The sequence below is a fragment of the Chiloscyllium plagiosum genome, unplaced genomic scaffold (genome assembly GCF_037043375.1).
Source record: "Chiloscyllium plagiosum isolate Xiang-an unplaced genomic scaffold, Cpla_swu_hap1 HiC_scaffold_21, whole genome shotgun sequence".
NCBI classification, from domain to species: domain Eukaryota; kingdom Metazoa; phylum Chordata; class Chondrichthyes; order Orectolobiformes; family Hemiscylliidae; genus Chiloscyllium; species Chiloscyllium plagiosum.
This window is the reverse complement of record NW_028270159.1, coordinates 23791942-23818368: the sequence shown is the minus strand read 5'-3', so window position 1 is coordinate 23818368 and position 26427 is coordinate 23791942. Positions and strand designations below refer to the sequence as shown.

Below are 26427 nucleotides of genomic sequence, written 5' to 3'. Positions count from 1 at the left end.
CCACTTCTTCCAAAGGGTTGTGAATGTGTGGAATTTGCTATCCCAAAGTGTGGTGGACTGTGGGACAGTGAGTAAATTTAGGAGTTGGACAGATTTTTAATTGATCATGGTTTGAAGGTTTATGGGAAGAAGGCAGGAACATGGGAGTGAAGAGCATACCAGTGATGATCGAATGGTGGAGCAGACTTGATGGGCTGCATGGCCTAATTGTGCTCTATATCTTATAATGAACTTATGAATGAAGCATGTATTCTATGCTGTATTAACCTCACTCTTAAGATGTCCTGCCACTTTCAATAATTTATGCACATACAGTCCTAGTCCCTCTGCTCCTGTAACCCATTTAGAATCATACCTTTCACTTTATATTACCTCAATGTTCCCTCTAAGCAGTGCATCTTCACAGCTGTTCCAAGGGTCTGTGCAGGGCAAGAAGCATGCTGATAACATTCGCGGCATTGAGTTCAGGTTCCAGAAGGCACTGCCACACATTGTCTCGGAAGTCTTTTCAGAGGAAAATAAAATCAGCAAAACTCTGATCGTCTCTGTGTTCTTCCTGCTAAAGTGAATCATTTCACACTTCTCTGCATTAAGTTGCATCGACCAGTTGTCTGTCAATTTCAACCATTCCCTTTTGACATTATGCACTATCCTTTTTGTATTTATTCATGGGATGTGATCATTTTTGGCTAGGTCACCATTTATTGGCCCTTCCCTATTTGTTCTTGAAATGATGATGGTGAGCTGCCTTTTTGAAATGCTGCAGTCCTGAGAGTGACTACACCCACAGTACTGTTAGGAAGGGTATTTCAGATTTTGACCTGCGTCAATAAAGGAATGATAATATAGTTCTAAGTTGAGCTAGTGTGTAGATCTGGGTGTTACAATACATTTGCTGCACTTGACCTTCTAGGAGTGAGAAGCTGCAGGCTTTGGCACGTGCTATGAGGAGTCTGGGTGCATTGCTACAGTGAATCTTATAAATGGTACACACTACTGCCTTTGTGCATTGGTGGTGAAAGGAATGAATGATGAAGATGATGGATATGATTCAAATCAAATGCACTGTCTTGCCTTAGATGGTGTCAACATTCTTGTATTATTGGAGCTCTATTCAACCAGGCAAGTGGGGAATGTTCCACCACACTCCTAACTTGTGTTCTGTAGATGGTGAAATAATCACTGCAGAATTCCTAGCCTTTGACCAGCCCTTGTAGCCACAGTATTTATATGCCTGGTCTAGTTCAGTTTCTGGTCAATGATGACCCCCAGAATGTAAATAGTAGAGGATTGAGCAATGGTAATGCAATTGAATTAGATTCTCTCTTGTTAGAGTTGACCATTGTCTGGCATTTGCATGACCCCCACGTTATGCGCTACTTAAGAGATCAAGCCTTCTTGTGGCAGCATCTGCCAATTTCGAATCATATCCTTACACGAAAATCTAGGTAACTTATTCAGGAAGAACAGGGATTCTCACAAATATAACACAAGCATGCAATTCTCCCATTACAGAGGGAAGAACCATTATCCTATTTATTTTAAATTCCCTTGTAACAAATGGAAATATTATGAAATAATACTTTGCTTCAGTTTCTCTGCTAGAATATATGATTTAAATCATGCTCTTTCTGTTGTAGGCATGTAATGAGTTCACTACACACGTGATGAACCTTCTACGAGAACAGAGCCGGACACGTCCAATTTCACCAAAGGAGATTGAGAGGATGGTTAGCATCATCCATCGAAAATTCAGTTCGATTCAAATGCAACTAAAACAGAGCACATGTGAAGCGGTCATGATCCTGAGGTCACGGTTTCTTGATGCCAGGTACAGTTCTTACAGTAAAGGATCCAAATCGAGTATATTTTAATAATGTTTATGTTTGACCTTTTTCTGTACTTGGCCAACCTCATTAAAGACATAGGCTCTAGAGTTTGTACAATAAGCTCAGGAAAGAAAGCTTAAAACATTGAATGAATTCCTTCATGTGTTAATCATGTTCAGTTCCTTCCTGAAAATGGATGTTGTTACCTGCAGAGTTGGCCTGAACAACTTCTCTCCTGACCATTGGAAATAGTACGGTTTTAGCAGAACAGGAAAGAAAAAAAGGAATATACTTCTCTCCTGATCTTAAAGAACCATTCTTTGTGTGGTACCAAAGATACTGCAAAAATCCTTTTCCTAAGTAGAACCTTTCATGTTATGAGACGTATGAAGATGGAACCCTGTTTTGTAGTAACTTTTTCTGTAACATAGAATCTTGGGATTCCAAAGCCCCTGGCTAATAAAATTTAGTTCATGGTGAAATTGTAATCTACTTTGCAGGATTCTTAGTTTGCAACAGAATAGCAATAATATCTGAGAAATTACTAGCAGGTCTGCAGCATCTATGGAGAGAACATGAGGTTAATGTCTCAGGCTCGGTGAACCTTCTTCAGAACTGATTTAAATGTGTTTCTGGAAAAGCGCAGCAGGTCAGGCAGCATCCAAGGAACAGGAGATTCGACGTTTCCGGCATAAGCCCTTCTTCTGAAGAAGGGCTTATGCCCGAAACGTCGATTCTCCTGTTCCTTGGATGCTGCCTGACCTGCTGCGCTTTTCCAGTAACACATTTTCAGCTCTGATCTCCAGCATCTGCAGTCCTCAGAACTGATTTAGCTGGGCGAAGGTTGGTATATGTACTAGAGAAGGGGTGGGGAAAGGCAAAAAAAAACATTCGGTGGAGATGGAGCCCAGAGAGAGAGAAAAACAGTTGGGCAAAGGAAAGGCTAGAGGTTAGCCTGGGAGATTGAATGGCTGCTAATGGGGACTGTTAGTGGCTGACAATGGGTTGTGTGTGGTAGCAGTCCATGTGGTGACAGGACCTGGTGTGTAGGGATTGAAGTAAGGAGGTGTTCGGTCTCTGAAATTATTGAACTCTATATTCAGTCCAGCAGGATTCACTAGCGGAAAATGAGGTATTGTTCTCCCAGCTGGCACTGAGCTTCGCTGGAGCATGAAGCAAACCTGAGACTTATGTTCGCCAAGGAACACGATGGCGTGTGGAAATGGCATGCAACTGGAAGCTCAGGGTCATTTTAGTGGACAGAGCATAGGTGTTCTGCAAAGCGGCAGCCCAGTTTGGGCTTTGTTTCTCCAGTGTAGAGGAGACCATATTGTGAGTGTTGAATACAGTGGGCTAGATTGAGTGATGTGCAGGTAAATCGCTGCTTCACCTGGATGTGTGTCTGGCACCTTAGATGATGACGAGAGAGGAAGTAAACAAGCAGGTGTCACACCTTCTGGAATGGCATGGGAAGGTGCTGTCAGGCTGTGGGGGAGTGTTGGAGGAGTGGAACAGGGTGTACCAGAGGGGACAAGGAAGGGGAGGGCAATATGTGTCTGGTGGTTGCATCCCGCTGGTGGTAACAGAAATGGCGTCTAATGATCTTTGGGATATGGATCCTGATGGGATAGTAAATAAGGACAACAGGGACCCTATTGCTGTGTTAGGAGGGAAGAAAGGGAGTGAGAGCTGAAGTATGGGAGATTGGTCAGACACGACTGAGGGCCTTGTCAAATATGCTGGTGGGGAATCCTTGGTTGAGGAAGATGATGGACATTTTGGAGGACCCTTGAAGTTGGCATCATTGGAACAGATGTGACAAACACGGAGGAACTGGGAGAATGAAATGGAGTCTTAACAGGAAGCAGGGTGTGAGAATTTATCGTTGAGGTAACTGTGGGAATCGGTGGGTTTGTACTGGATATTGGTGGCCAGCCCAGAAATGGAGCAGAAATGTCAAAGAAGGGAATAGAGGAATCAGAGGAACAAGATGAAGACGTGAGCAGGGTGAAAATTGAAAATGAAATTAATTAAATTTTTCCAAATCCAGATGAGAGAGGGAAGCAACACCAACAATGTCATTGATGTTCTGGAGAAAGAGTTGTGGCTGGGGACCAGAATAGGACTGGAACAAACAATGTTCCATATACCTCAAAAAGTGACAGACATAGCTGGGGCCCATGCGAGTACCCATGGCCACTCCTTTGACTTAAAGGAAGTGGGAGGAGTTAAACGAGAAGTTGCTCAAAGTGAGGACAAGCTCGGCAAGGTGGAGGAGGGTGGTGGTGGATGGGATGGTTCAGGCCTTTTCTCCAGGAAGAACCGGAGAGCCTTGATACCATTCTAATGGAGAATGTAAAAATATTGCACGTCCATGATGAAGAGAAGGTGGTTAGAGTCCATGAACTAGAAATTCTGAAACTGACAAAAAGCATCAAAGGAATTGCAGATGTCAGTGGGAAGGGGCTCTTCTCCATTCCTCCAGCACTCCCCCAGAGCACCTTCCCGTGCCATTGCAGAAGGTGTAACACCTGCCCATTTACTTCCTCCCTCCTCACCATCCAAGGTGCCAGTCACACCTTCCGGGTGAAGGGGCAATTTACCTGCAGTTCACTCAATCTAGTCCACTGCTCACAATGTGGCCTCCTGGGCTTTGCAGAGCACCTACATTCTGTCCTCAAAAATGACCCTGAGCTTCTGGTTGCCTGCCACTTCAACACCACCAGGTTTCCTGGCCAGCATCTCTGACTCAAGCTTACTGCAGTGCTCCAGCAAAGCTCCGCACTAGCTGGAAAAGCAACGCCTCATTTTCCGCTTGGGAATCCTGCAACCTTCTGGACTCAATATCAAGTTCAATAATTTTAGAGTTTGAGCACCTTTGCCCATGTCTTTACCTCAACACCCAAACACCAGGCCCTGACATCATGTGGACTGCTACCACAAACCCATTTTCAGTCAATAATTCATTCTTCCAAGGCTGACCTTTAACCTTTCCTTTGCCTGCCCAACTGCTTTGTCTGTCTGTCTGTCTCTCTCTCTCTATCTCTCTCTGGACTCCATCTTCACCTATCATTTACTCTTCCCCCACCCCTTCTCTAGTATATGTCCCAGCTTTTTCCTAGCTATAATCAGTTCTGAAGAAGGGTCACTGGACGTTAACAGTGCTTTCTCTTCACAGATGCTGCAGACCTGCTGACTTTTTCCAGCAATTTCTCATTTTTGTTTCTGATTTCCAATATCCACAGTTCTGTTTTTTAACAATTAGATTTGTATTGTACTTAAAATAATATTTTAAATAACAAAAATTATACCTATAAAGGAAGTAGGCTTGACTTTTGTAGATACAAAAAAAATTGTACAATCAGAATCTCTGTTATACTACGTCAGCAGTACTGATTCCTATTGCACTATATCTGAATTCATATAGCCTTGGCCAGTACAGAATAGAACTGCAGCAGAGCCTTCATATACTTTTGAACTTTTATTTACAGCGAAACACATTATTTGTTGTGCACTTCCAACCACCAATCCATCTTTCAGCCTGTTTCTATGTCAAAATTATTTTTAAATCAACCTGTTTGAACAGTAATATGTATCTGGTGGTAGCATCCCGTTGTAGGTAATGGAAATGACATCTAATGATCATTTGAATGTGGATGCTGATGGGATAGTAAATGAGGACAAGAGGGACCCTGTCACTGTTGTGGGAGGTAAGAGAGAGGGTGAGGGCCATAGTGTGGGAGATGTGTTGGACATGGTCGAGGGCCCTCTTAAGAAACCAACTTAAGAAACTACTTCTAGGACAGTGGGATTTTAACTCAGATCTTCTGGCTGAGAGGTCTAATACTGCACCATATCAACTCTCATGTTCCAGTACATACATTTTTTATCAAACTGTTTGGATGTGGACCAGGTCTTTCTGATGCAGAGGTTAGAGAGACTACTTTGTATTATAAGAGTACCAAAATAATTTTAATGAACCTGGCAAGGCCATATGTGTAGAGTTCATGAATAGGAAAGGTGTATTCTCTTTGATGGAATTGTGCTATAGTCTTCCCAATAGCCAGTGGGAGGTGGAGGAACAGATACATGGGCAGATGTAAATGTAAAATGTAAAAACAACAGGGTTATTGTTGTAGGTGATTTTAATTTCTGCGATATTGACTGGAACTCCCTTACTGCCATGAGCTTGATTAGAGGTGGCTATTTGTTAGGATGGTTTTTTGAAGTCTAACTAGGGAAGGGGGCCATACTAGATCTGGTATTGGGAATGAGCCGAGCTAGGTGAAGATAGTTTCAGTAGGGGAGAATTTCAGGATCAGTGACCATAACTCCATTAAGTTTTAAGTTACTTATGGATAAGAGTAAGCGTAGTCCTTGGGTGAAAGTACTACATGGGGAGAAAGCTCACTACGACAATATTAGGCAGGAACTGTGGAATGTAGATTGGGGCAGTTGTTTGAGGGTAAATTCACATCTGGTATGTGGGACTCTTTCAAAATTAATTGATTAGAGTTCAGGACCAGCATGTTCCTGTTAAAAAAAAAAATTAAGGATAAGGATGGCAAAATTCAGGAACCTTGGATGACAAGAGAAATTGAGCTTTGTCAAAAAGGAAAAGGAGGAATATGTAAGGTTTAGAAAACTGAAGACAGACAGAACTCTTGAAGAATACAAAGATAGGAGTTAGGAAGGCTAAAAAAGGCCTGAAATGTCCTTGTCAAACAGGGTTAAGGAAAATTTCAAGGTGTTTATTATGTAAAGAAGGAGCAAGAAGATAGCTAGGGAAAATGTAGGTCCACTCAAGGACAAAGGAGGGAATGTATGCGTGGAGCCGGAAGAAGTGGGTCAGGTCGTTAATGAATACTTTGCGTAGGTATTCAAAAATGAGAAGGATGTGGTGAATGGTGAGTTTAGATATGGCTCTGTTTATATTGTAGGGCCTGTCGATAAAGAAAAGGAGATGTTGGGTGTTTTGAAAAGCATTAAGGTAGACTGGTCCCCGGACCTGATAGGATCTATCCCAAAATACTGAGGGAGGAAATTGCTGGGGCATTGTACAAAATCTTTTTTATCCTCCTTCGTCACAGGCGAGGTCCCAAGACTGGAGAATAGCTAATGTTCCTTTTGTTAAGGAGGGCAACAAGGATGTGTCCAACACATCTCCCACACTATGGCCCTCACCCTCTCTCTTACCTCCCACAACAGTGACAGGGTCCCTCTTGTCCTCATTTACTATCCCATCAGCATCCACATTCAAAGGAGAATAGCTAATGTTCCTTTTGTTAAGGAGGGCAACAAGAAATTATAGACTGGTGAGCCAGACGTCAGTGGTAGGGAAGTTATTGGAGAAAGTTCTAAGGGACAGGATGTACTCACATTTGGAACAATATCATTACTTGTGATAAGCAGCATTACTTTGTCTGGAGGAGGCTGTGCCTCACAAGTTTAATAGGTTTTTGAGCAAGTGACAAAGATAATTGATGAGGCCATGGTGGTAGATGTTGTTTACGTGGACTTTAGCAAGGTCTTTCTAAAGGTCCATCATCACTGATGCAGAAGGTGAATTCATATTGGATCTGCGGTGAGCCAGTAAGATAGATACAGAACTGGCTTAGTCATAGAAGACCGACAGCATCAGTGGAAGGGTTTTCTGCCTGACTGGAAATCTGTGACCAGTGATGTTCTGCAAAGATCAGTGTGGGGACCTCTGTTGTTTTGCAATAAAAATAAATGATTTGGAGGAGAATGGCAATGGTCCAATTAGTAGGTTTGAAGGCTACACAAAGTTTCGGAGAGCTGAAGATGGGAGGATTGCCAGAGGATACAGCAGGATATAGATAGGCTGGAGACATGGGCAGAGAAATGGCAGGTAGAATTTAATCCAGATAAATGCAAGATGATACATTTTGGAAGGTCTAATGCAGGAGGGAAGTATATGGTAAATAGCAGCACTCTTAGAAGCATTTCCTGCTGTATTCAGAGGGATCTCAACATACAGATTCACAGTTTCCTAAAAGTGGCAACACAAGTGGATATGGTAGTCAGGAAGGCATATGGCATGCTTGCCTTCATCGAGTATAAAAATTGGCAAGTCATGTTGTAGCTGTATACTGAGGTCATGTTTGGAATATCGTTGCCATAGTACCAGAAGGACATGGAGGCTTTGGAGAGGGTACAGAAGACATTTACCAAGATGTTATCTGTTTGGAGGGTATAGCTATGAGGAGTGATTGAATCAGCTTGACTTGTTTTCACTTGAATGTCAGAGGCTGAGGGTAACCTAAAAGTAGTTTATAAAGTTGAGATGCATGAATAGTTCTCCCTTATTACTAGGAGGCATATATTTAAGGTAAAAGGGGGGGAAGTTAAAGGAAATATGAGAGGCAAGTTTTTTATACAGATAAGTGTGTAGACCGCACTACCTGAAGAGATGATAGAAGCAGATACAATAGCAATGTTTAAGAGACATCTTGACAGATATGTGAACAGGCAAGAAATAGAGGGATACAGATCATGTAAACGCAAAATGTTTTTATTTTGGAATGCAGTCAAGGCACAGGTTTTGTGGGCTGAAGGTCTTTTCCTGTGCTGTACAGTTCTTTATTATGGAACAGCCAAGGAACTACTTTCAATTATTTTTGAAACCTATTTGGACAGAGTATTGAGCACAGGAGTTGGGAATTCATGTTGCGGCTGTACAGGACCACTGTTGGAATATTGCGTGCAATTCTGATGTCCTTCCTATCGGAAAGATGTTGTGAAACTTGAAAGGGCTCATAGAAGATCTACAAGGATGTTGCCAGGGTTGGAGGATTTGAGCTATAGGGAGAGGCTAAACAGGCTGAGGGGGTGACCTTACAGAGGTTTACAAAATTATGAGGAGCATGGATAGGATAAATAGACAAAGTCTTTTCCCTGGGATGAGGGAGTCCAGAACTAGAGGACATAGGTTTAAGGTAAGAGGGGAAAGATATAAAAGAGACCTAAGGAACAACTTTTTCATGCAGAGGGTTGTGCGTGTATGGAATGAGCTGCCAGAGGAAGTGGTGGAGGCTGGTACAATTACAACATTTAAAAAGCATTTGGATGGGTATATGAATCGGAAGGGTTTGGAGGGAATTAGCTGGGTGCTGGCAGGTGGGACTAGATTGGGGTGGGATATCTGGTCGCATGGATGGGTTGGACCGTAGGGTCTGTTACCATGCTGTACATCTCTATGATCTATGATCTATGTTATGGCACATCACCAGGGCAGATGGGAGTTGAACCCAGATGTTTTGATCCAGAGCTAGGGACACAATCAATGTGCCACAAGATGAGCACAGATTAATTAATTAATTAATCCTATTTATGCCCAGCATCAAAATACAATTAATACATTTACCGTACTGGTTTTATTAAGCTGATTTTGGACCCAAAGATAAACTGACCAGATTTACTGATCCTGGCAAGAGACAAATACTGTTTTCACTTGGCCTTTCTGAGGAGTTTATGTATTTATCCACTAAATATTCCTAGCAGGGTTGAAGTCTAATATTATAGTATGGTAGTTGTCACATCTGTGTGAAGATGCATTGTGGTTTGCCTAGCACTTGTATTTCAGTTATATTATATTGGATAGGCATTTGTCATTGCTGACGTTATGTCAACACTTTTACCTGTGCACACTGTCCATGGATCACAACCAGTTATATGTGTAGATTTTTGAGATTACAATCGAGAGCTAATCTGCCTAGAATCCAGCTTTATTTTTGACATTTGGGAGCTGAGCGTTGAGTGCTTAGGTCATTCTGCCACAAACCAGAAAAGTGAGACTATCAAATGAGAAAATGGCTAAGGAAGGTCTGAACCAACAGCGGTGTGGTGTTGGTTACTAGTTTTTTAAAAACTATTTGAGTCCATAGCATGAAAACGCTTCTCACAAAAAGTTAGAAGAATGTCTGTTATTTCCATACTTCGTAAATAAAATCATGGCCAAGTAGTTTTGAAGCAAATAATTTTTGACACACACTTTTGTTAGCAAATTGTTAATCATGTAAAGAACAAACCTTTTTTCAGTGACTGTCAATGGGTATTTTGTCAATGGTGCAGGGATCCATTACATAAAATTAATGCTCAAATTTGCAGCTTACCAATTTTTCAGGAACATTTCAGGACAATCTTAGATGTTCACGTGAAGTGGAAATGATGTGCTGACATTTTAGCCTAACTCACTTTTTTCAGGAAACTGAGGGGATCAGGTGCAGCATTGTTTGCACAGCACAATAGAATCAGTTCAGTGATAGCATTCCATCCAATCCTACAGATTTGTTGCTCAACAAATAAGTTAAAATGATTTTCATACACCTGTCTCCATTCATTATTTTTCATTGATGCTCACTTTACATCATTCTCATTAAAATGGTTGTCTATTATTGTGAAATAGAATTTGATTTAAAGTGCTAAACATTTCTGAAATAACTAAATTTTGTTTTCTCTTTGTTGTCAAAATTTGGTCACCCAACTTCCCCTCCTGGTTCCCGTGTTAGCCAATATTGTAAACAATCTCATTATGCATGTTGACTGCCTAACCTTTAAATCTGCCTTCATCACTCCCTCAAAGATCTAACCCTTGACTCTCTTGTCCCTGCAAACTTCAGTCTAATTTCCAATCTCCCTTTTCTCCCCAATGACCTTTAATATCATGGTGCCTCCCAAATTTGTACCCACATTTCCTGGAACTCTTAGGTTGAATCCACTCCTGCCACAGTACTGAAACAATAGACATCAAAATCACAAATGAGATCCAGTTTGACTGACAAAGGTAAATTTCTTTTGTTGTCTTTCTCATCCTGTTTGTAGCCTTTGATATCTTTCACTACAGCATCCTGCTCCAGTACCTCTCACTGTCATCCAACTGGCTGGTACCGCATTTCCTTGTTCCATTTGGCCTCCTTCTTTAGAGACCGCAATTTCCCTTCCCACATGGTTAAAGATGCCCTCCAACGCATCTCGTCCACATCCCGCACCTCCACCCTCAGACCCCACCCCTCCAACCGTAACAAGGACAGAACGCCCCTGGTGCTCACCTTCCACCCTACCAACCTTCGCATAAACCAAATCATCCGCCGACATTTCCGCCACCTCCATAAAGACCTCACCACCAGGGATATATTTCCCTCCCCACCCCTTTCCGCCTTCCGCAAGGACCGTTCCCTCCGTGACTATCTGATCAGGTCCACGCCCCCATACAACCCACCCTCCCATCCTGGCACTTTCCCCTGCCACCGCAGGAACTGGAAAACCTGCGCCCAAACCACCTCCCTCACCTCTATCCAAGGCCCTAAAGGAGCCTTCCACATCCATCAAAGTTTTACCTGCACATCCACTAATATCATTTATTGTATCCGTTGCTCCCGATGTGGTCTCCTCTACATTGGGGAGACTGGGTGCCTCCTAGCAGAGCGTTTTAAGGAACATCTCTGGGACACCCGCACCAATCAACCACACCGCCGCGTGGCCCAACATTTCAACTCCCCCTCCCACTCTGCCGAGGACATGGAGGTCCTGGGCCTCCTTCACCGCCGCTCCCTCACCGCCGCTCCCTCACCACCAGACGCCTGGAGGAAGAACGCCTCATCTTCCGCCTCGGAACACTTCAACCCCAGGGTATCAATGTGGACTTCAACAGTTTCCTCATTTCCCCTTCCCCCACCTCACCCTAGTTCCAAACTTCCAGCTCAGCACTGTCCCCATGACTTGTCCGGACATGTCCTACCTGCCTATCTCCTTTTCCACCTATCCATTCCACCCTCTCCTCCCTGACTTATCACCTTCATCCCCTCCCCCACTCACCCATTGTACTCTATGGTACTTTCTCCCCACCCCCATCCTCCTCTAGCTTATCTCTCCACGCTTCAGGCTTACTGCCTTTATTCCTGATGAAGGGCTTTTGCCCAAAACGTTGATTTCGCTGCTCCTTGGATGCTGCCTGAACTGCTGTGCTCTTCCAGAATCTGGTTTCCAGCATCTGCAGTCGTTGTTTTTACCTTGTTCCATTTGTAGCTAAAGAATCACTTGCTATGGCTTCTCTTGCTCAGTTACCTTTGGTGTTCTACAAGAATCTATCCTTAACCCCTCACCTTTTTTTTAATTTTGCAACTCAACAACTTCATCTAAAGGCATAATGTTTGCTTTCATAAAAATGCTGATGATACACAGCTCTACCTCACCACATCTCTCCATTCCTCCATTGTTGCTAATTATCAGATTGCTCATCGAATGGTTTGCATTGGATGAGCAGAAATGTCCTCCAAGCAAAGTGCCTAATTGAGCTGTACCCTAGATACTGATTCTATTCCTTTGCCAGACAAAATCTGAGATTAAGCCATTCCATTTGCAACTTTGATGTTATATTTGGTCATGAAATGAGCTTCTGACTTCATAGTTGTTCCATCACTAAGACCATCTACTTCTACCTCTGCAACATCACTCAACATTGCCCCTATCACAGCTTGTCTGCTGCTGAAACCCTCATTCATGCCTTAGTTATCTCTTGACTTGACAACTGCAGCACTGTTTGGGTTGGTCTGCCACATTCTATCCTCCATAAATGTGAGGTCATCCAAAAGTCTTCCGCCTGCCTCTGAACTTGCATTGAGCTTTGTTCACTTATGTCACCCGAACCTACCTACATTAGTTCCTGGTTGAGTGACATCTTTATTTTAAAATTTTCATCCTTATTTTAAAATCTATTCATGATTTTATCCTTCCCATTGTTTGTAATTTTCCCCTCAAACCTCCAAAATATCTATGCTCCTCTAATTCTAGGCTTTTGTGCATCTCAGTTTTCATTGCTGTCCCATTGCACCTTCAGTTGCTAAGGCCCTCAGCTCTGGAATACCCTTCCTACACTTCTCCACCTCTGTGTCTCACTTTCCTAACTTGAGACAGTCCTTAAACCTACCTCTTGGGCCAAGCTTTTGGTCACCTGATCTAATAACTCATTACACTCAATGTCATACTCTACTCTATAATTTTCCTATGGTGCATCATGGGATGCTTCATTTTATCAAAGGTGTTGCTATACCCTGCCTTGCTGCAGGATTCTCAATGTTCCCTTCCACCATTTCTTTACAAGAGAAGCCTCAGTTCGTTTCTATAGGAAATGCCAGTTGATGCTAATTTTTGGTTAAATAGAGCAAACAAAGAAAGAAAAGTTGGATAGACAGCATATGGGATACTTGGTATTCATTTAGACCATGAATATCACATCTTCTGTTTGACATTATCTTATCAACAACTTAGAAAACTTGCCAAAAATAATCACTGCATCCCCAACAACAAGTAGATCCATAGTACTTTGTGCGTGCCTAATTTTGACTGTGTAAGTATGCCACATAGAATGTCTTAAAGATATTCTAATGCTCCTCAAAGGTATTACCTTAACAGCAGAAGTCTGCAAGATTCCTGGTTGATGCAATTGGATCATCTGAGACAAAGTGGTTTTCTGTCAGGGTGCATAAAGCCAGTGAACTATTTGTAAGGCTGCACTTCATATGCTGTTGTAAGAACATTCTGGCCCCATTTCCTTTTTGCATGTTATCAATTCATTCCTGTCCTGCCACTTGTACTGGCATTGGATCTATGTGAACACTTGTCACTGGAAAACAGACTTTTCAGATGAGTAAAGAAATGAGAAATAGTTGTATGCAGTTGTTCATCAGGAAAGTCAGTTCTTTCCTAAATGAACACTCAAAGCTCTTTGGCAGCACTCTGATTGTTCATGTCAGAATCCAAAACTGCCCTTGCAACTTGTGTTATGGGGCTCCCCACTGCATATTAGAATAGCTTTGCAAAGATGTTCACCATAGTGTTGCAGATGGGGATAAAGGATTCCTCCAACTGATTTGTCAACTGTTGAATATTAGAGACCATTTTAAATGTCTTTCTTTACATTTTTATGCCCAAATCGACATCTTTGGCCACTGTGCTGTCTTGATTTGTCCACAATATCCACCTCCAATGTTGTTTAGCTCTCACCTACTGCCAGCTTTACCTATCCAGTCTTAGGGGAGAAAGTGAGGACTGCAGATGCTGGAGATCAGAGCTGAAAATGTGTTGCTGGAAAAGCGCAGCAGGTCAGGCAGCATCCAAGGAGCAGGAGAATCGACTTTTCGGGCATGAGCCCTTCTTCAGGAATGGGGAAAGTGTCCAGCAGGCTAAGATAAAAGGTAGGGAGGAGGGACTTGGGGGAGGGGCGTTGGAAATGCGATAGGTGGAAGGAGGTTAAGGTGAGGGTGATAGGCCGGAGTGGGGGTGGGGACAGAGAGGTCAGGAAGAAGATTGCAGGTTAGGAAGGCGGTGCTGAGTTCAAGGGTTGGGACTGAGACAAGGTGGGGGCAGGGGAAATGAGGAAACTGGAGAAATCTGAGTTCATCCCTTGTGGTTGGAGGGTTCCTAGGTGGAAGATGAGGCGCTCTTCCTCCAGCCGTCGTGTTGCTGTGGTCTGGTGATGGAGGAGCCCAAGGACCTGCATGTCCTTGGTGGAGTGGGAGGGGGAGTTGAAGTGTTGAGCCCCGGGGTGGCTGGGTTGGTTGGTCCGGGTGTCCCAGAGGTGTTCTCTGAAACTTCCGCAAGTAGGCGACCTGTCTCCCCAATATAGAGGAGGCCACATCGGGTGCAGCGGATGCAGTAAATGATGTGTGTGGAGGTGCAGGTGAATTTGTGGCGGATCTGGAAGGATCCCATGGGGCCTTGGAGGGAAATAAGGGGGGAGGTGTGGGCGCAAGTTTTGCATTTCTTGCGGTTGCAGGGGAAGGTGCCAGGAGTGGACGTTGGGTTGGTGGGGGGTGTGGACCTAACGAGGGAGTCACGGAGGGAGTGGTCTTTTCGGAACGCTGATAGGGGAGGGGAGGGAAATATATCCCTGGTGGTGGGGTCCGTTTGGAGCTGGCGGAAATGACGACGGATGATATGGTGTGTATGAGGTTGGTGGGGTGGTAGGTGAGGACCAGTGGGGTTCTGTCCTGGTGGCGATTGGAGGGGCAGGGTTCAAGGGCGGAGGAGCGGGAAGTGGAGGAGATGCGGTGGAGAGCATCGTCGATCACATCTGGGGGGAAATTGCAGTCTTTGAAGAAGGAGGCCATCTGGGTTGTACAGTATTGGAACTGGTCCTCCTAGGAGCAGATGCTATCCAGTCTTAGCAATAGCATATTTTGTAGTGGCTTCTCTTCTGATTTCCCCACCATCATTTATACTTGCCTCATTTCTATTTCATAATTACATGCTTCTCACCATCCACAATATTTGAAGATAGGTTTAAAGTTAACACTGATGATACCCAGATCCACATCACCATCTCCACTCTTAGCCCTCCATTGCTGCTGTGTTGTCAGATTGCTTCTTCAATGTACAGTCTCGGATAAGCTACAATAAACACTGAAGACAAAAACTGTTGTCTTTGCCCTCTACCACAAATTCCATTCTCTTACCACTCTCCAACCACTGTTTTAGAATGAAGCAGACTGTTTCCAGCTTCAGCATCCTATTTGATTCCACACCGAGGTTGCAATTTCATATCAACCAGGATTTGATTGAATGGAACAACAGGCTTGAAAGGCTGATGGCCTGCTCCCACTCCTTGTCCCTGCCTCAGCTTATCTTCTGAACCCCACCCCCCGCCCCCAACAGACTTGACTATTCTAGGGTTCTGAAAAACTTTTCTCAACATGACAGCCGCTCTTTGCAAGCTGCTGAAAATGACACCCTACAACCTTCGTATTACTCTGTTCCCTTTCTGGGGAGGTTAGAACTATATTTATTGATCCTATTGTTTATGAAGGAATATATTTTTTTCAAACTGTAATTTTTGACATTATTTCACCGAACGTAATATACAATTGTATGTTCCTAGTCCCTTCTGAAAATACAGCTTGAAGTGCAAGATAAGTCAATGTATTTAAAGACTGAGGGATGTAGTTGGAAAATTGAAAGCAAGTAATATTCTTAATGATTATCATTTCTGATCCACTAACTCAAGACAAATAATTTTAAACAAGAAATGGCTTTGGAATTTGTGCAATGATGTTAATCTCGGATGAGCATGTTTGATTGCAATTTGTTCCTTTGAGCATTGCAGGTCTCCGTGTTAATATTTGTTAACTATTTGAGTACTGAACATTCTGAAACACAATTGTACTACCTCAAGTGCATGAAAAAGAGATTAGTAATTATCACCTATATTCAAATGAGCTGATGATGTAACAGCATAGTAAGGTTTCAGCCACCAGTTTGCCAGACGGTTAGATTATGCAAAACCTCAGTATTCTAAACAGTTCACAAGCCAATAAGAGTTTACATTTCTTAAGGTATTTTTGTGGCTTTTTAAAAATTGTTTATGCAATTAAGACAATTTCTTATGCTTATTATTTCTGCATTGAACTCAATTCAAGTCAATATATTAGGGTGCGTGCATTGGAATTCCAGTCTGGTGCCAAGAAAGAGTTTAAGATGTCTCTTCAGAGATTTTGGATCCGAAGGGTGTGCCATAAACCTACCTGGAGTTAATTTAAATGTTCAGAGTGCAGACACTTGCATTTGCACTCTCCAAACATTTATATGTTAGCTCCTAGGAGAGGAGCTTGGTACAGTGATGTAACCAAACATGCAGCCAAGTTGTATCCTGGGCAGGAGAATTAAAAGTGCAGTATCGAAAGCCAACTTTTCAGAGTATAATGATTGTGTTATTCTTTAATTGATTTAATCTTCAATACAGTAATATTGTGTTACAGATTTAGAATAAATGCAATTTAATGTTTAAGTCTGTTATCACCTGTACACGTTTATTTTTATTTTTGCATACCTGTGTCCTATTTAAGTGTTTTTTATAGTAAATTATTCCCTGTATATAAAACTTGGAGTCATTAGTGTTTTCATGTTTCATTTTGAAGGTATGTATTCAAATAACTTTCTTCAAACAAACCAAGGTAAAAAAAGAAAACAAAAGTCACCCATTCTAATTAAAATCTATAAAATAGCTTTGTCCATGTAGATTGCACATGCACAGTGGAAAGTGTCTCAGCTGACAAACAATAGGGACTCAACAATTGAGTTCACTGCAGTAATTACAAACATAAGAATTTGCCTTAATTGCATTAACAGTCTTTTTTAAAAAAGCTGCAAAAGTATACTTAAGAAATGTTAACATTTGTTGGCTTGTGAACTGTTTAGAATACCAGTTCAGATATGGCCAACATTTCAAAGATACAATTATAAAAAATAATTTATTGTTATGATCCCAGATGATGGAAATACTGGATAGGTCAGATCCCAGAATGAAACCTGACTTGGGAGATCACATTGCTTTTTTTGTTGTTTAACAACGTGGTTGGTTACTGCCACATATACACATGAGGCTGCAGAAGTTATTTAGCAACAGAATATAAGTTTATTACACGAGAGAAGAAATAAACAAATAAAACTATGTATATGTAGGAAATAGTTACAAAAATTCTTAACACAAACAACGAAACAATGTTTTAGCCTATTTCCCAGTAACACCCTGATCTCAGCTTTCAAATCTCCACTGATGCTTTCCAGTTCCTTTTGCTTGCACTATAGATACAATTAACAATGCCTTTCTGAGTCAGTTAGCATTAACCTTTTACAATTCTAATGGCCTAAACTTCCTCAATTCTAACAACTTGATGATTTATATCCAAACTCGCCTGGTTTGATGGCTCCACACTAAAGTACTTTGGCTAGGGTGACTTGCTCCCCTAAACTGACTTGGTTGACTGTTAGGAGAAACAGATCTTTTTTGAATTGAACTCTTGAGTTCTTTTGAATTAAAACTCAGAACCTTCTGTTCTGAAGTCAAAAATAAACTAATTATCTTATTATGTTTATTTTTTCTGTTGGATGTTTATAAAATAAACATTTTATCCATTAGGATTAAAGGTATACTGCAGTAGTCCCATGCTTTCTTGAAACTGATGTATTTTCGTTCCTGTTCCAAACTGACCATCTGACCCTTAAAAAACTTCACGGAACTGACCTAAATCTGTCTGCCTCTTTTGAAATCCAAATTCCCCTAAAAGATGTATACGGTATCTCTGAGGCTGAGTGTGCTGTTCTCAGCAAAGGACTCAGCTTTGTACCCTTACGTTCCCACCTCAATGAATTCCGGGCTTGACATGATGCTGAGCTCTTCTTCCGTTGCCTTTGTGCTCACTTCTTTGGGCAAGAGTCCTCCCCCTGCTCCACAGATCCTTTCACATCCCTCCAACATTCCACCTCTGATTGGACACCCCCGCCAGGACAATTTCCTGCCCTCAATCTTTTCATTGACAATTGTCGACATTGGCCGCCTTAATTTCTCTGCCCCTCTTACACATTCCAACCTCTCTCCATCCAAACTTTCTGCCCTTCGCTCCCTTAGGTCCAACCCCAACCTTGTCATCAAACCTGTTGACAAAGGGGGTGCTGTTGTCGTCTGGCGTACTGACCTCTACTTCGCAGAGGCTGAGCGCCAACTCTGTTTCCTCCTCCTACCTCCCCCTGGAACATGACCACACCACTGAGCATCAAGCCATTGTCTCTAGCACCATTCTGATCTCATTTCCTCCGGATGCCTCTCTCCCCCGCCCCCCCACAACTTCCAACTTCATAGTCTCCCAACCCCGGACAGCCCGTTTCTACCTACTCCCCAAAATCCACAAGAAGGACTGTCCCGGCAGGCCCATTGTGTCAACATGCTCCTGCCCCACTGAACTTATTTCCTCCTACCTTGACTCCATCCTCACTCCTCTGGTTCACTCCCTCCCCACCTCCATCCAGGATTCCTCTAATGCCTTGCGACACATTGACAGCTTTCAATTCGAAGGCCCAAACCAACTCCTATTCACCATGGATATGCAATCTCTTTACACCTCCATCCCACACCAAGACGGCTTGAAAGCTCTTCGCTTCTTTCTCGAAAAGAGGCCTGAACAATCTCCATCCACCACCACTTTCCTCAGCCTAGCTGAACTTGTTTTCTCTCTCAACAACTTCTCCTTCAACTCATCCCATTTTCTCCAAATCAAAGGTGTAGCAATGGGTATCCGCATGGGTCCTAGTTATGCCTGCCTTTTCATGGGGTATGTGGAACATTTCTTGTTCCAGGCCTACCCAGGTCCCCTCCCATAACTGCTTTATCGGTACATCGATGACTATTTCGGTGCGGCTTCATGCTCTCGTCCTGATCTGGAAAAATTCATAAACTTCGCTTCCAGTTTTCATCCCTCCATCACCTTCACCTGGTCCATCTCCGACACTTGCCTTCCTTTCCTTGACCTTTCTGTCTCCAGCTGAAAAATGTGTTGCTGGAAAAGCGCAGCAGGTCAGGCAGCATCCAAGGAGCAGGAGGATCGCGTTTCGGGCATAAGCCCTTCTTTGGGCTTATGCCCGAAACGTCGATTCTCCTGCTCCTTGGATGCTGCCTGACCTGCTGTGCTTTTCTAGCAACACATTTTTCAGCTCTGATCTCCAGCATCTGCAGTCCTCACTTTCTCCTTTCTGTCTCCATTTCCGGCAATAGTCAATCCACTAATATCCATTACAAGCCCACTGACTCCCACAGCTATCTGGACTACAGCTCTTCTCACCCTACGTCCTGTAAGGACTCTATCCCTTTCTCTCAGCTCCTTTGCCTCCACTGCATTTGTTCCGATGAGGCCACTTTCCAAAGTGGTGCTCTTAATATGTGCTCCTTCTTTTCCAACCGTGGCTTCCCACCTACAGTTGTTGACAGGGCTCTCGACAGCGTGTGGTCCATCTCCTGCACTATGACCCTCACCCCCTCCCTCCCCTCCCAGAACAAGGATAGGGTCCCTGTTGTTGTCACCTTTCACTCCAGCTTTCACATGCAAAGAATAATCCTCCACCATTTTCGCCATGACGAATATGACGCCACCACTAAACTCATCTTCCCTTCCCTCCCCCGTCTGCATTCCGCAGAGATCGTTCCTTCCGGGACAACCTAGTCCACTCCTCCATCACACCGAACACCTCTCCCATCACACGCCGCACCTTCTCATGCAATCGCAGAAGGTGCAACTCCTGCCCCTTTACCTCTTCCATCCAGCTTTGACAAAGAGTCAGTTAGACTCGAAACGTCAGCTCTTTTCTCTCCTTACAGATGCTGCCAGACCTGCTGAGATTTTACAGCATTTTCTCTTTTGGCTCCAATAAGGAGTTTGTTACACATAACAGATTGAACATATTATGAGGAATAGCATGGGATTAAAATAGATCTGAATACTGGTGAACATTTCTAAACTGAAGTCGTAGAGGTTAAAATTGAATTAAAAGCATGTTTTAAAACTAATGATCATCAAACACTCCGGTCCCAAACATACCTTGTCAAAGACCAATGTATGGACTTTTATGGCACTTTTCATGCCTCAATAGACTAACGTGCTTAACACCTACTTAGTCACTTTTGAAGTACAATCAGGGTTTTCTTTTTCTTATAAATGTAACAACTATAATATGCAAGCTAAATTGAGTTTTTTGAAGAAGTAATAAAGAAGATTGATGAGGGCAGAGCAGTAGATGTGATCTATATGGACTTCAGTAAGTCGTTTCACAAGGTTCCCCATGGGAGACTGATTAGCAAGGTTAGATCTCATGGAATACAGGGAGAACTGGCTCAAAGGTAGAAGACAGAGGGTGGTGGTGGAGGGTTGTTTTTCAGACTGGAGGCCTGTGACCAGTGGAGTGCCACAAGGATCGGTGCTGGGCCCTCTACGTTTTGTCATTTATATAAATGATTTGGATGCGAGCATAAGAGGTACAGTTAGTAAGTTTGCAGATGACACCAAAATTGGAGGTGTAGTGGACAGCGAAGAGGGTTACCTCAGATTACAACAGGATCTCGATCAGATGGGCTAATGGGCTGAGAAGTGGCAGATGGAGTTTAATTCAGATAAATGCGAGGTGCTGCATTTTGGGAAATCAAGTCTTAGCATGACTTATACACTTAATGGTAAGGTCCTAGGGAATGTTGCTGAACAAAGAGACCTTGGAGTGCAGGTTCATAGCTCCTTGAAAGTGGAGTCGCAGGTAGATAGGATAGTGAAGAAGGTATTTGGTATGCTTTCCTTTATTGGTCAGAGTATTGAGTACAGTAGTTGGGAGGTCATGTTGCGGCTGTACAGGACATTGGTTAGGCCACTGTTGGAATATTGCATGCAATTCTGGTTTCCTTCCTATCGGAAAGATGTTGTGAAACTTGAAAGGGTTCAGAAAAGATTTACAAGGATGTTGCCAGGGTTGGAGGATTTGAGCTATAGGGAGAGGCTGAACAGGCTGGGGCTGTTTTCCCTGGAGCGTCGGAGGCTGAGGGGTGACCTTATAGAGGTTTACAAAATTATGAGGGGCATGGATAGGATAAATAGACAAAGTCTTTTCCCTGGGGTCGGGGAGTCCAGAACTAGAGGGCATAGGTTTAGGGTGAGAGGGGAAAGATATAAAAGAGACCTAAGGGGCAACTTTTTCATGCAGAAGGTGGAATGAGCTGCCAGAGGAGGTAGTGGAGGCTGGTACAATTGCAACATTTAAGAGGCATTTGGATGGGTATATGAATAGGAAGGGTTTGGAGGGGTATGGGCCGGGTGCTGGCAGGTGGGCCGGGATTGGGTTGGGATATCTGGTCGGCATGGACAGGTTGGACCAAAGGGTCTGATTCCATGCTATACATATCTATGACTCATATGCACAGGTAAGTAATTAAACAGAAATGAAATGAATAATTAGTTAATCAGTTTTGGATTTGTTGGTCGAGAGTGTATTCTAGGAAATCAGGAGAGCCTACATGTGCTTTGGAGAAAGACTTGGTGAGAATTTTTGTATTCATTTGAATAAGAAGATGGCATCCCCTAATAATGTGGCACTTATTTAATATTGCATGCAAATCCCTGCCAAGACTGTATATTGTAATCCTGAAGTGAGAATTGAGCCCACAATCTTCCTGCTTCATGGTGAAAGTTTGCCAGTAAGCCCAGCTGACACTCCCAAAACACACACCAACTTCTTTTGTACTTGCCACTTGCAGTTTGCATGTTCTTCACCAATAGAATGGAAGTTTGGAAGGAGAGTAAAGCAGCTATTGTGCAGGAGAATGCAAGCCTGTGAATCCAAGTAATTTGAAGAACATTTTCTTTGTCAATATATTTGTGACATACCATATATACCAGTGTAAAGGTCAATCTCATGTAAAGGTCGACCCCTTATTTTGGCCAAAGAATCTTGTATTTTCCATATATCTCATGTCTAAGTCGACCCTACTATATCTCATTAAATCGCATTCATTCATTCAAACTGGTAACTATTCATTGCTCTTTGTTTACTATATTGCATCTCTATTCATTCATTCATAACTCTACTTACCACACTTGGTTTACTACAGCACATTTCGACTCATTCAGCCTATTGGTACTTATCACAATTTGTTCACTATACATCCAAAAGTTAATATCATTAAAATATTAACCATTTTAACTGTGCCATTTTATCTGAATAAAATCAGAATAAATATTAGCTACATACTTTAACACATTTGTCAAAGAATTAAAGATAATGTTGTAAATGTTCATAACATATGAGAATAAATGGGAGGGACACAGAAGAATTTGGCGGGAAAGTTCAAGATGCTTACACAATCAGAATTTAATAAATGTTTCATTTTAAGTCTGCCATTATACCAGGCCATGACGATGTTGAATAGTGTGATTTTGCAGGATTTCAATGAATCTTTGACATTTTACATTTTTATAGCGGTCTCTTGTTTTTATCCAGTAATTACCTGTACTGTAATTCATTGTTTTTCTTCTTAAACTGGATTTGCTCATGAATTTCAGCCCTCAAAACTTGTCCCCGTGAATTAGTTGACTCCCTAATTTCAGCTTTAAAAAAGAAACAGTCTTCAAAATTCCATGTATACACGAGTATATATGGTATTTCATACTCAATCCAGGGTTTCCTAAACCTGAATTTCATTACTTGCTTTCAGGCATCACGATGTCTTGAAATTTTGAAGACTCAAATGATGCTCCATGCTGATATTTGGTATACAATCCAAGTTGATATATGAGCACGCTACTCAACCGAGAATTGGAATTAAAATGTGCAACCGGCTGTCATTGAGATGGCAGAATAGCATACAACCTTGGAAATTGAATCTGTGCCTCCTGGTCATAGGTAGGGACACTACAACTGTGCTACAAGAGCCCCAAATACAACAGTAGATATTTTAAACAACCTGTTAAGAGACATTGTGACACACCTCTAGAGTAGGCGTTGGACTCAAACCCCAGATTGTTTCGCTCAGAGATTGGTACACTCTTACTCTGCCACAAGAGCCACAGCTCAAATACAACAGTAATGTCATAGTCACTATTACACTGGCTTTGAAGGCCATTGCCATTCTGTTTTAAACTGCCGATCAAGATCTCTGCTGGTTTGTTAAAAGTACCGATTCTATTAATGCAACACACATTGCACCTGTAGACAGAGACTGAAACAAACTGAAGTAATTTCACTGGCAGCCGGGTCATCAGCAGGTGTGGTAAATTATAATAATTAAAAACAGTTGGAAGATGTCTTTAGAGAATTTGGATAACTTTGCACAAGTTAAATTGAGCAGATGTGCATTTTTAAAATGATTTATTCAAAGGGGGAGAGAGAGTAAAGAAGGCAATAAGAGTGGTCGCACAATAGAGAGATGAATGTTACTCCAGGGACATTCCATGTGCTGTGCTGGAATGAGCATTCATCGTTACGCTGCAGAAAAACCAAGGGGGCATTTCGTTGTTGGAATGATGCAAAGTTCTGGTGTTGTAAAATGCAGAGGAACCTTCCATTTAACCTCTCCAGAGGAATAGAGAAAGCAATCCTGAAAGGTACAAGAACAAGTGTCTGCACAGGCACATTGTCTCTTTAGGTCACAGTCAAGTCAGGAGGCCTGTAGAAAAGCTATTGATATTTATATTTTAGTATGATATAGGATCTAGACTGAAAGACTATGCTTTCACTTTTCAAAGGTCTGATGCTTGTAGAATTTTAGAGACATGCCAATTATCTTTGAGTGTTGGATGATGTGTTTTCACAGGCCTAGCTGCAGTTTAACAGTTCTTTTCAGTGTTGTTATCTTTCTCAGATATTGTCATTGGCTGTTTTCTTTTGCTTCAGTGGATTTTTGAATTTTTAGCTAAATGTAGGTTTAAAAATTGTTGGAAAAACTTTCAAAATTCTGTTGCTTTGACATTGTGGTAAGAAAGCAAAAGTGGGAAAAACAAAATATTCTTTTTGATGATTTATTCAAACTTAACTTGTTTCATGGCTTGTTCATTTGTGTGTGTATGGGAAAAAAATGTGTCGAGGAACAAGTTTTCTGACTAAACTCTAAGATAGAATTGCTTGATGTTTACAAAACACATTGGCACGGTGGCACAGTGGTTACCACTGCTGCCTCACAGTGGTTAGCACTGTTGCCTCACAGTGCCAGAGACCCGGGTTCAATTCCCACCTCAGGCAACTTTCCACGTGGAGTTTGCACATTCTCCCCATGTCTACGTGGGTTTCCTCCGGGTGCTCTGGTTTCCTCCCAAATCCAAAAATGTGCAGGTTAGGTGAATTGGCCATGCTAAATTGCCTGTACTGTTTGGTGAAGGGGTAAATGTAGGGGAGTGGGTTGCGCTTCGGCGGGTCAGTGTGGACTTGTTGGGCCGAAGGGCCTGTTTCCACACTAAGTAATCTAAAAAAAACTTAAAATCTTTCATGTTTTCAGACGAAAGCGACGCAATTTCAGCAAACAAGCAACAGAAGTCTTGAATGAGTATTTTTACTCACACCTCAGCAATCCCTATCCCAGTGAAGAAGCCAAAGAAGAGTTGGCAAAGAAGTGCAGTATCACAGTATCACAGGTGAGTTGAGACAACTTTTAGTTTTTGAATTTAGTCAAAAGGAAAATCTTGGCTCTCAAGTTAATGTTGGAACATAGACAGGAAAAATTGGTTAGAAACATGAGTATGGATTCAGTGTATTGATATTTTCTGTTCGAAGAAATTTGTTCAGGTCTATAAAATTGATGATTGAATTGCTGTTCGTTTAATTTAGTTCATCTTCTGACTTGGTATCACTTGACTAGATTTTAAAAAAGACAGAAATTGACAAATATTGGAACTTTACAGTAGATAGAGTAATAATTGACTGAAAATATTTGTTTAATGTAAAACAACCAGATTAAATACTTGTAAATTGAGATTAATTGAATATTACATCAAAATGTAAATATTTATGATGCACTAAGAATCATAATGTTTAGATTGAATTGGCCATTCCCAAAGCTCTTGAATTAAATTTCACCATGTGAAAACTTGTTACAATGTAAAGCAGCAATATGATCTAGTTTTTATTCAGCTTTTCTTTGTCATGTGGAAGTTGCAACAGGTCTATGTAGCCTATTAAGAAATTTCTTATTTCAAGACAGGAACTGATGTTTTAAAAGTAAAAATTTATTCCTATATGCATATTTATTCAGCTATTTAGGCTAATTTATTTTATAGACCAGCAATTATTGCACCTGTTGTACCTAACTGTCTCCTGCAGATAAAATACATCATAGAATCTCACAGTGTTGGATGGAAACCATTCAGCCTGTCATTGCAATGGCTGGCTGCTTGAAAGAGCTGTCCAAGTGAGCAAACTTTTCCCTAAAAGAACTCATAGAACTAGTTGTTATCGTTTGCTCTGTGTCATGATGTATTTGCACAGTAATACATATTAGATGTTGTCTTATTGCATAGATTCTAGACCAGATAGGCAATGTTTATTTAAGACAGTTGCATGACATCATGACATGTGATGTTCCAGTAGAAAGATAACAAACCTTGCCTTCAGTCAGGCTCTCAATGCAGTGGAGGCAGTACAGTAGTTTGTGTAGAATGTACAGTAACATCAGTAAGCACAGATCACAGAGTATCTGTAAGTCTTAATGTGATAGCAATGTAAATAGTGTTGTTAAACTTCAAGACCTCAGTTTCAACAGAACACAGTCTTTGTGGTATATGTTATGTGCACTAAGATATAGGGCAGCACTGAGACAACTGTGTATCATACCGGCAATGATGCTTGGTCCAAAAAATAACATGATGATGGCATCAAATGGGCATTAAAAGCTAATGATAATAGCTAGTTAGTGACAGCAGGATGGTACTAAAAGATGATAGTAGCAGGAACAGTTGTGAAGATGTGAACCTGAGTTTAGAGCTGAAATTAACAATCAAGATTAAAATGCTATAACCTATACTAAAGCTAGTAACCTCTTTGGAGAAGAAAGATCTGAGAGTACAACACCTCTCACTCACTCACTTATTAAAATTTGATCCACTTTAAACAATGGGAGTTTTAAAAATTCCAAAACACTGCCCCTATCAACAATGTGTTCATGATTAAGGTACAGAAGACAAAAAACACAGGATATCTGACATTGTTTTTCTTACGTTAGCCAGGGCTCATTGATTGGACCAGATTAACACCCAATTTTGTTTGAGGTCCACCTGGCTGACTTGTT

The 26427-nt window shown here is 41.9% G+C and overlaps 1 protein-coding gene across 5 annotated transcripts in view; it reads left to right on the top strand.

The window, feature by feature from the left end:
- Positions 1-26427, top strand: part of pbx3b (pre-B-cell leukemia homeobox 3b) — a 253444-nt gene that overhangs the window by 186076 nt on the left and 40941 nt on the right. For all 5 annotated transcript variants that reach the window (XR_015760711.1, XM_043720212.2, XM_043720211.2 and 2 more), the window contains 2 exons: positions 1641-1831; positions 24643-24778. Coding sequence is in view for 4 of the 5 variants with exons in the window: in XM_043720212.2 (XP_043576147.1) it covers positions 1641-1831; positions 24643-24778 (327 nt within the window). In the remaining variant the exon portion in view is untranslated. The remainder of the gene's footprint in view (positions 1-1640; positions 1832-24642; positions 24779-26427) is intronic.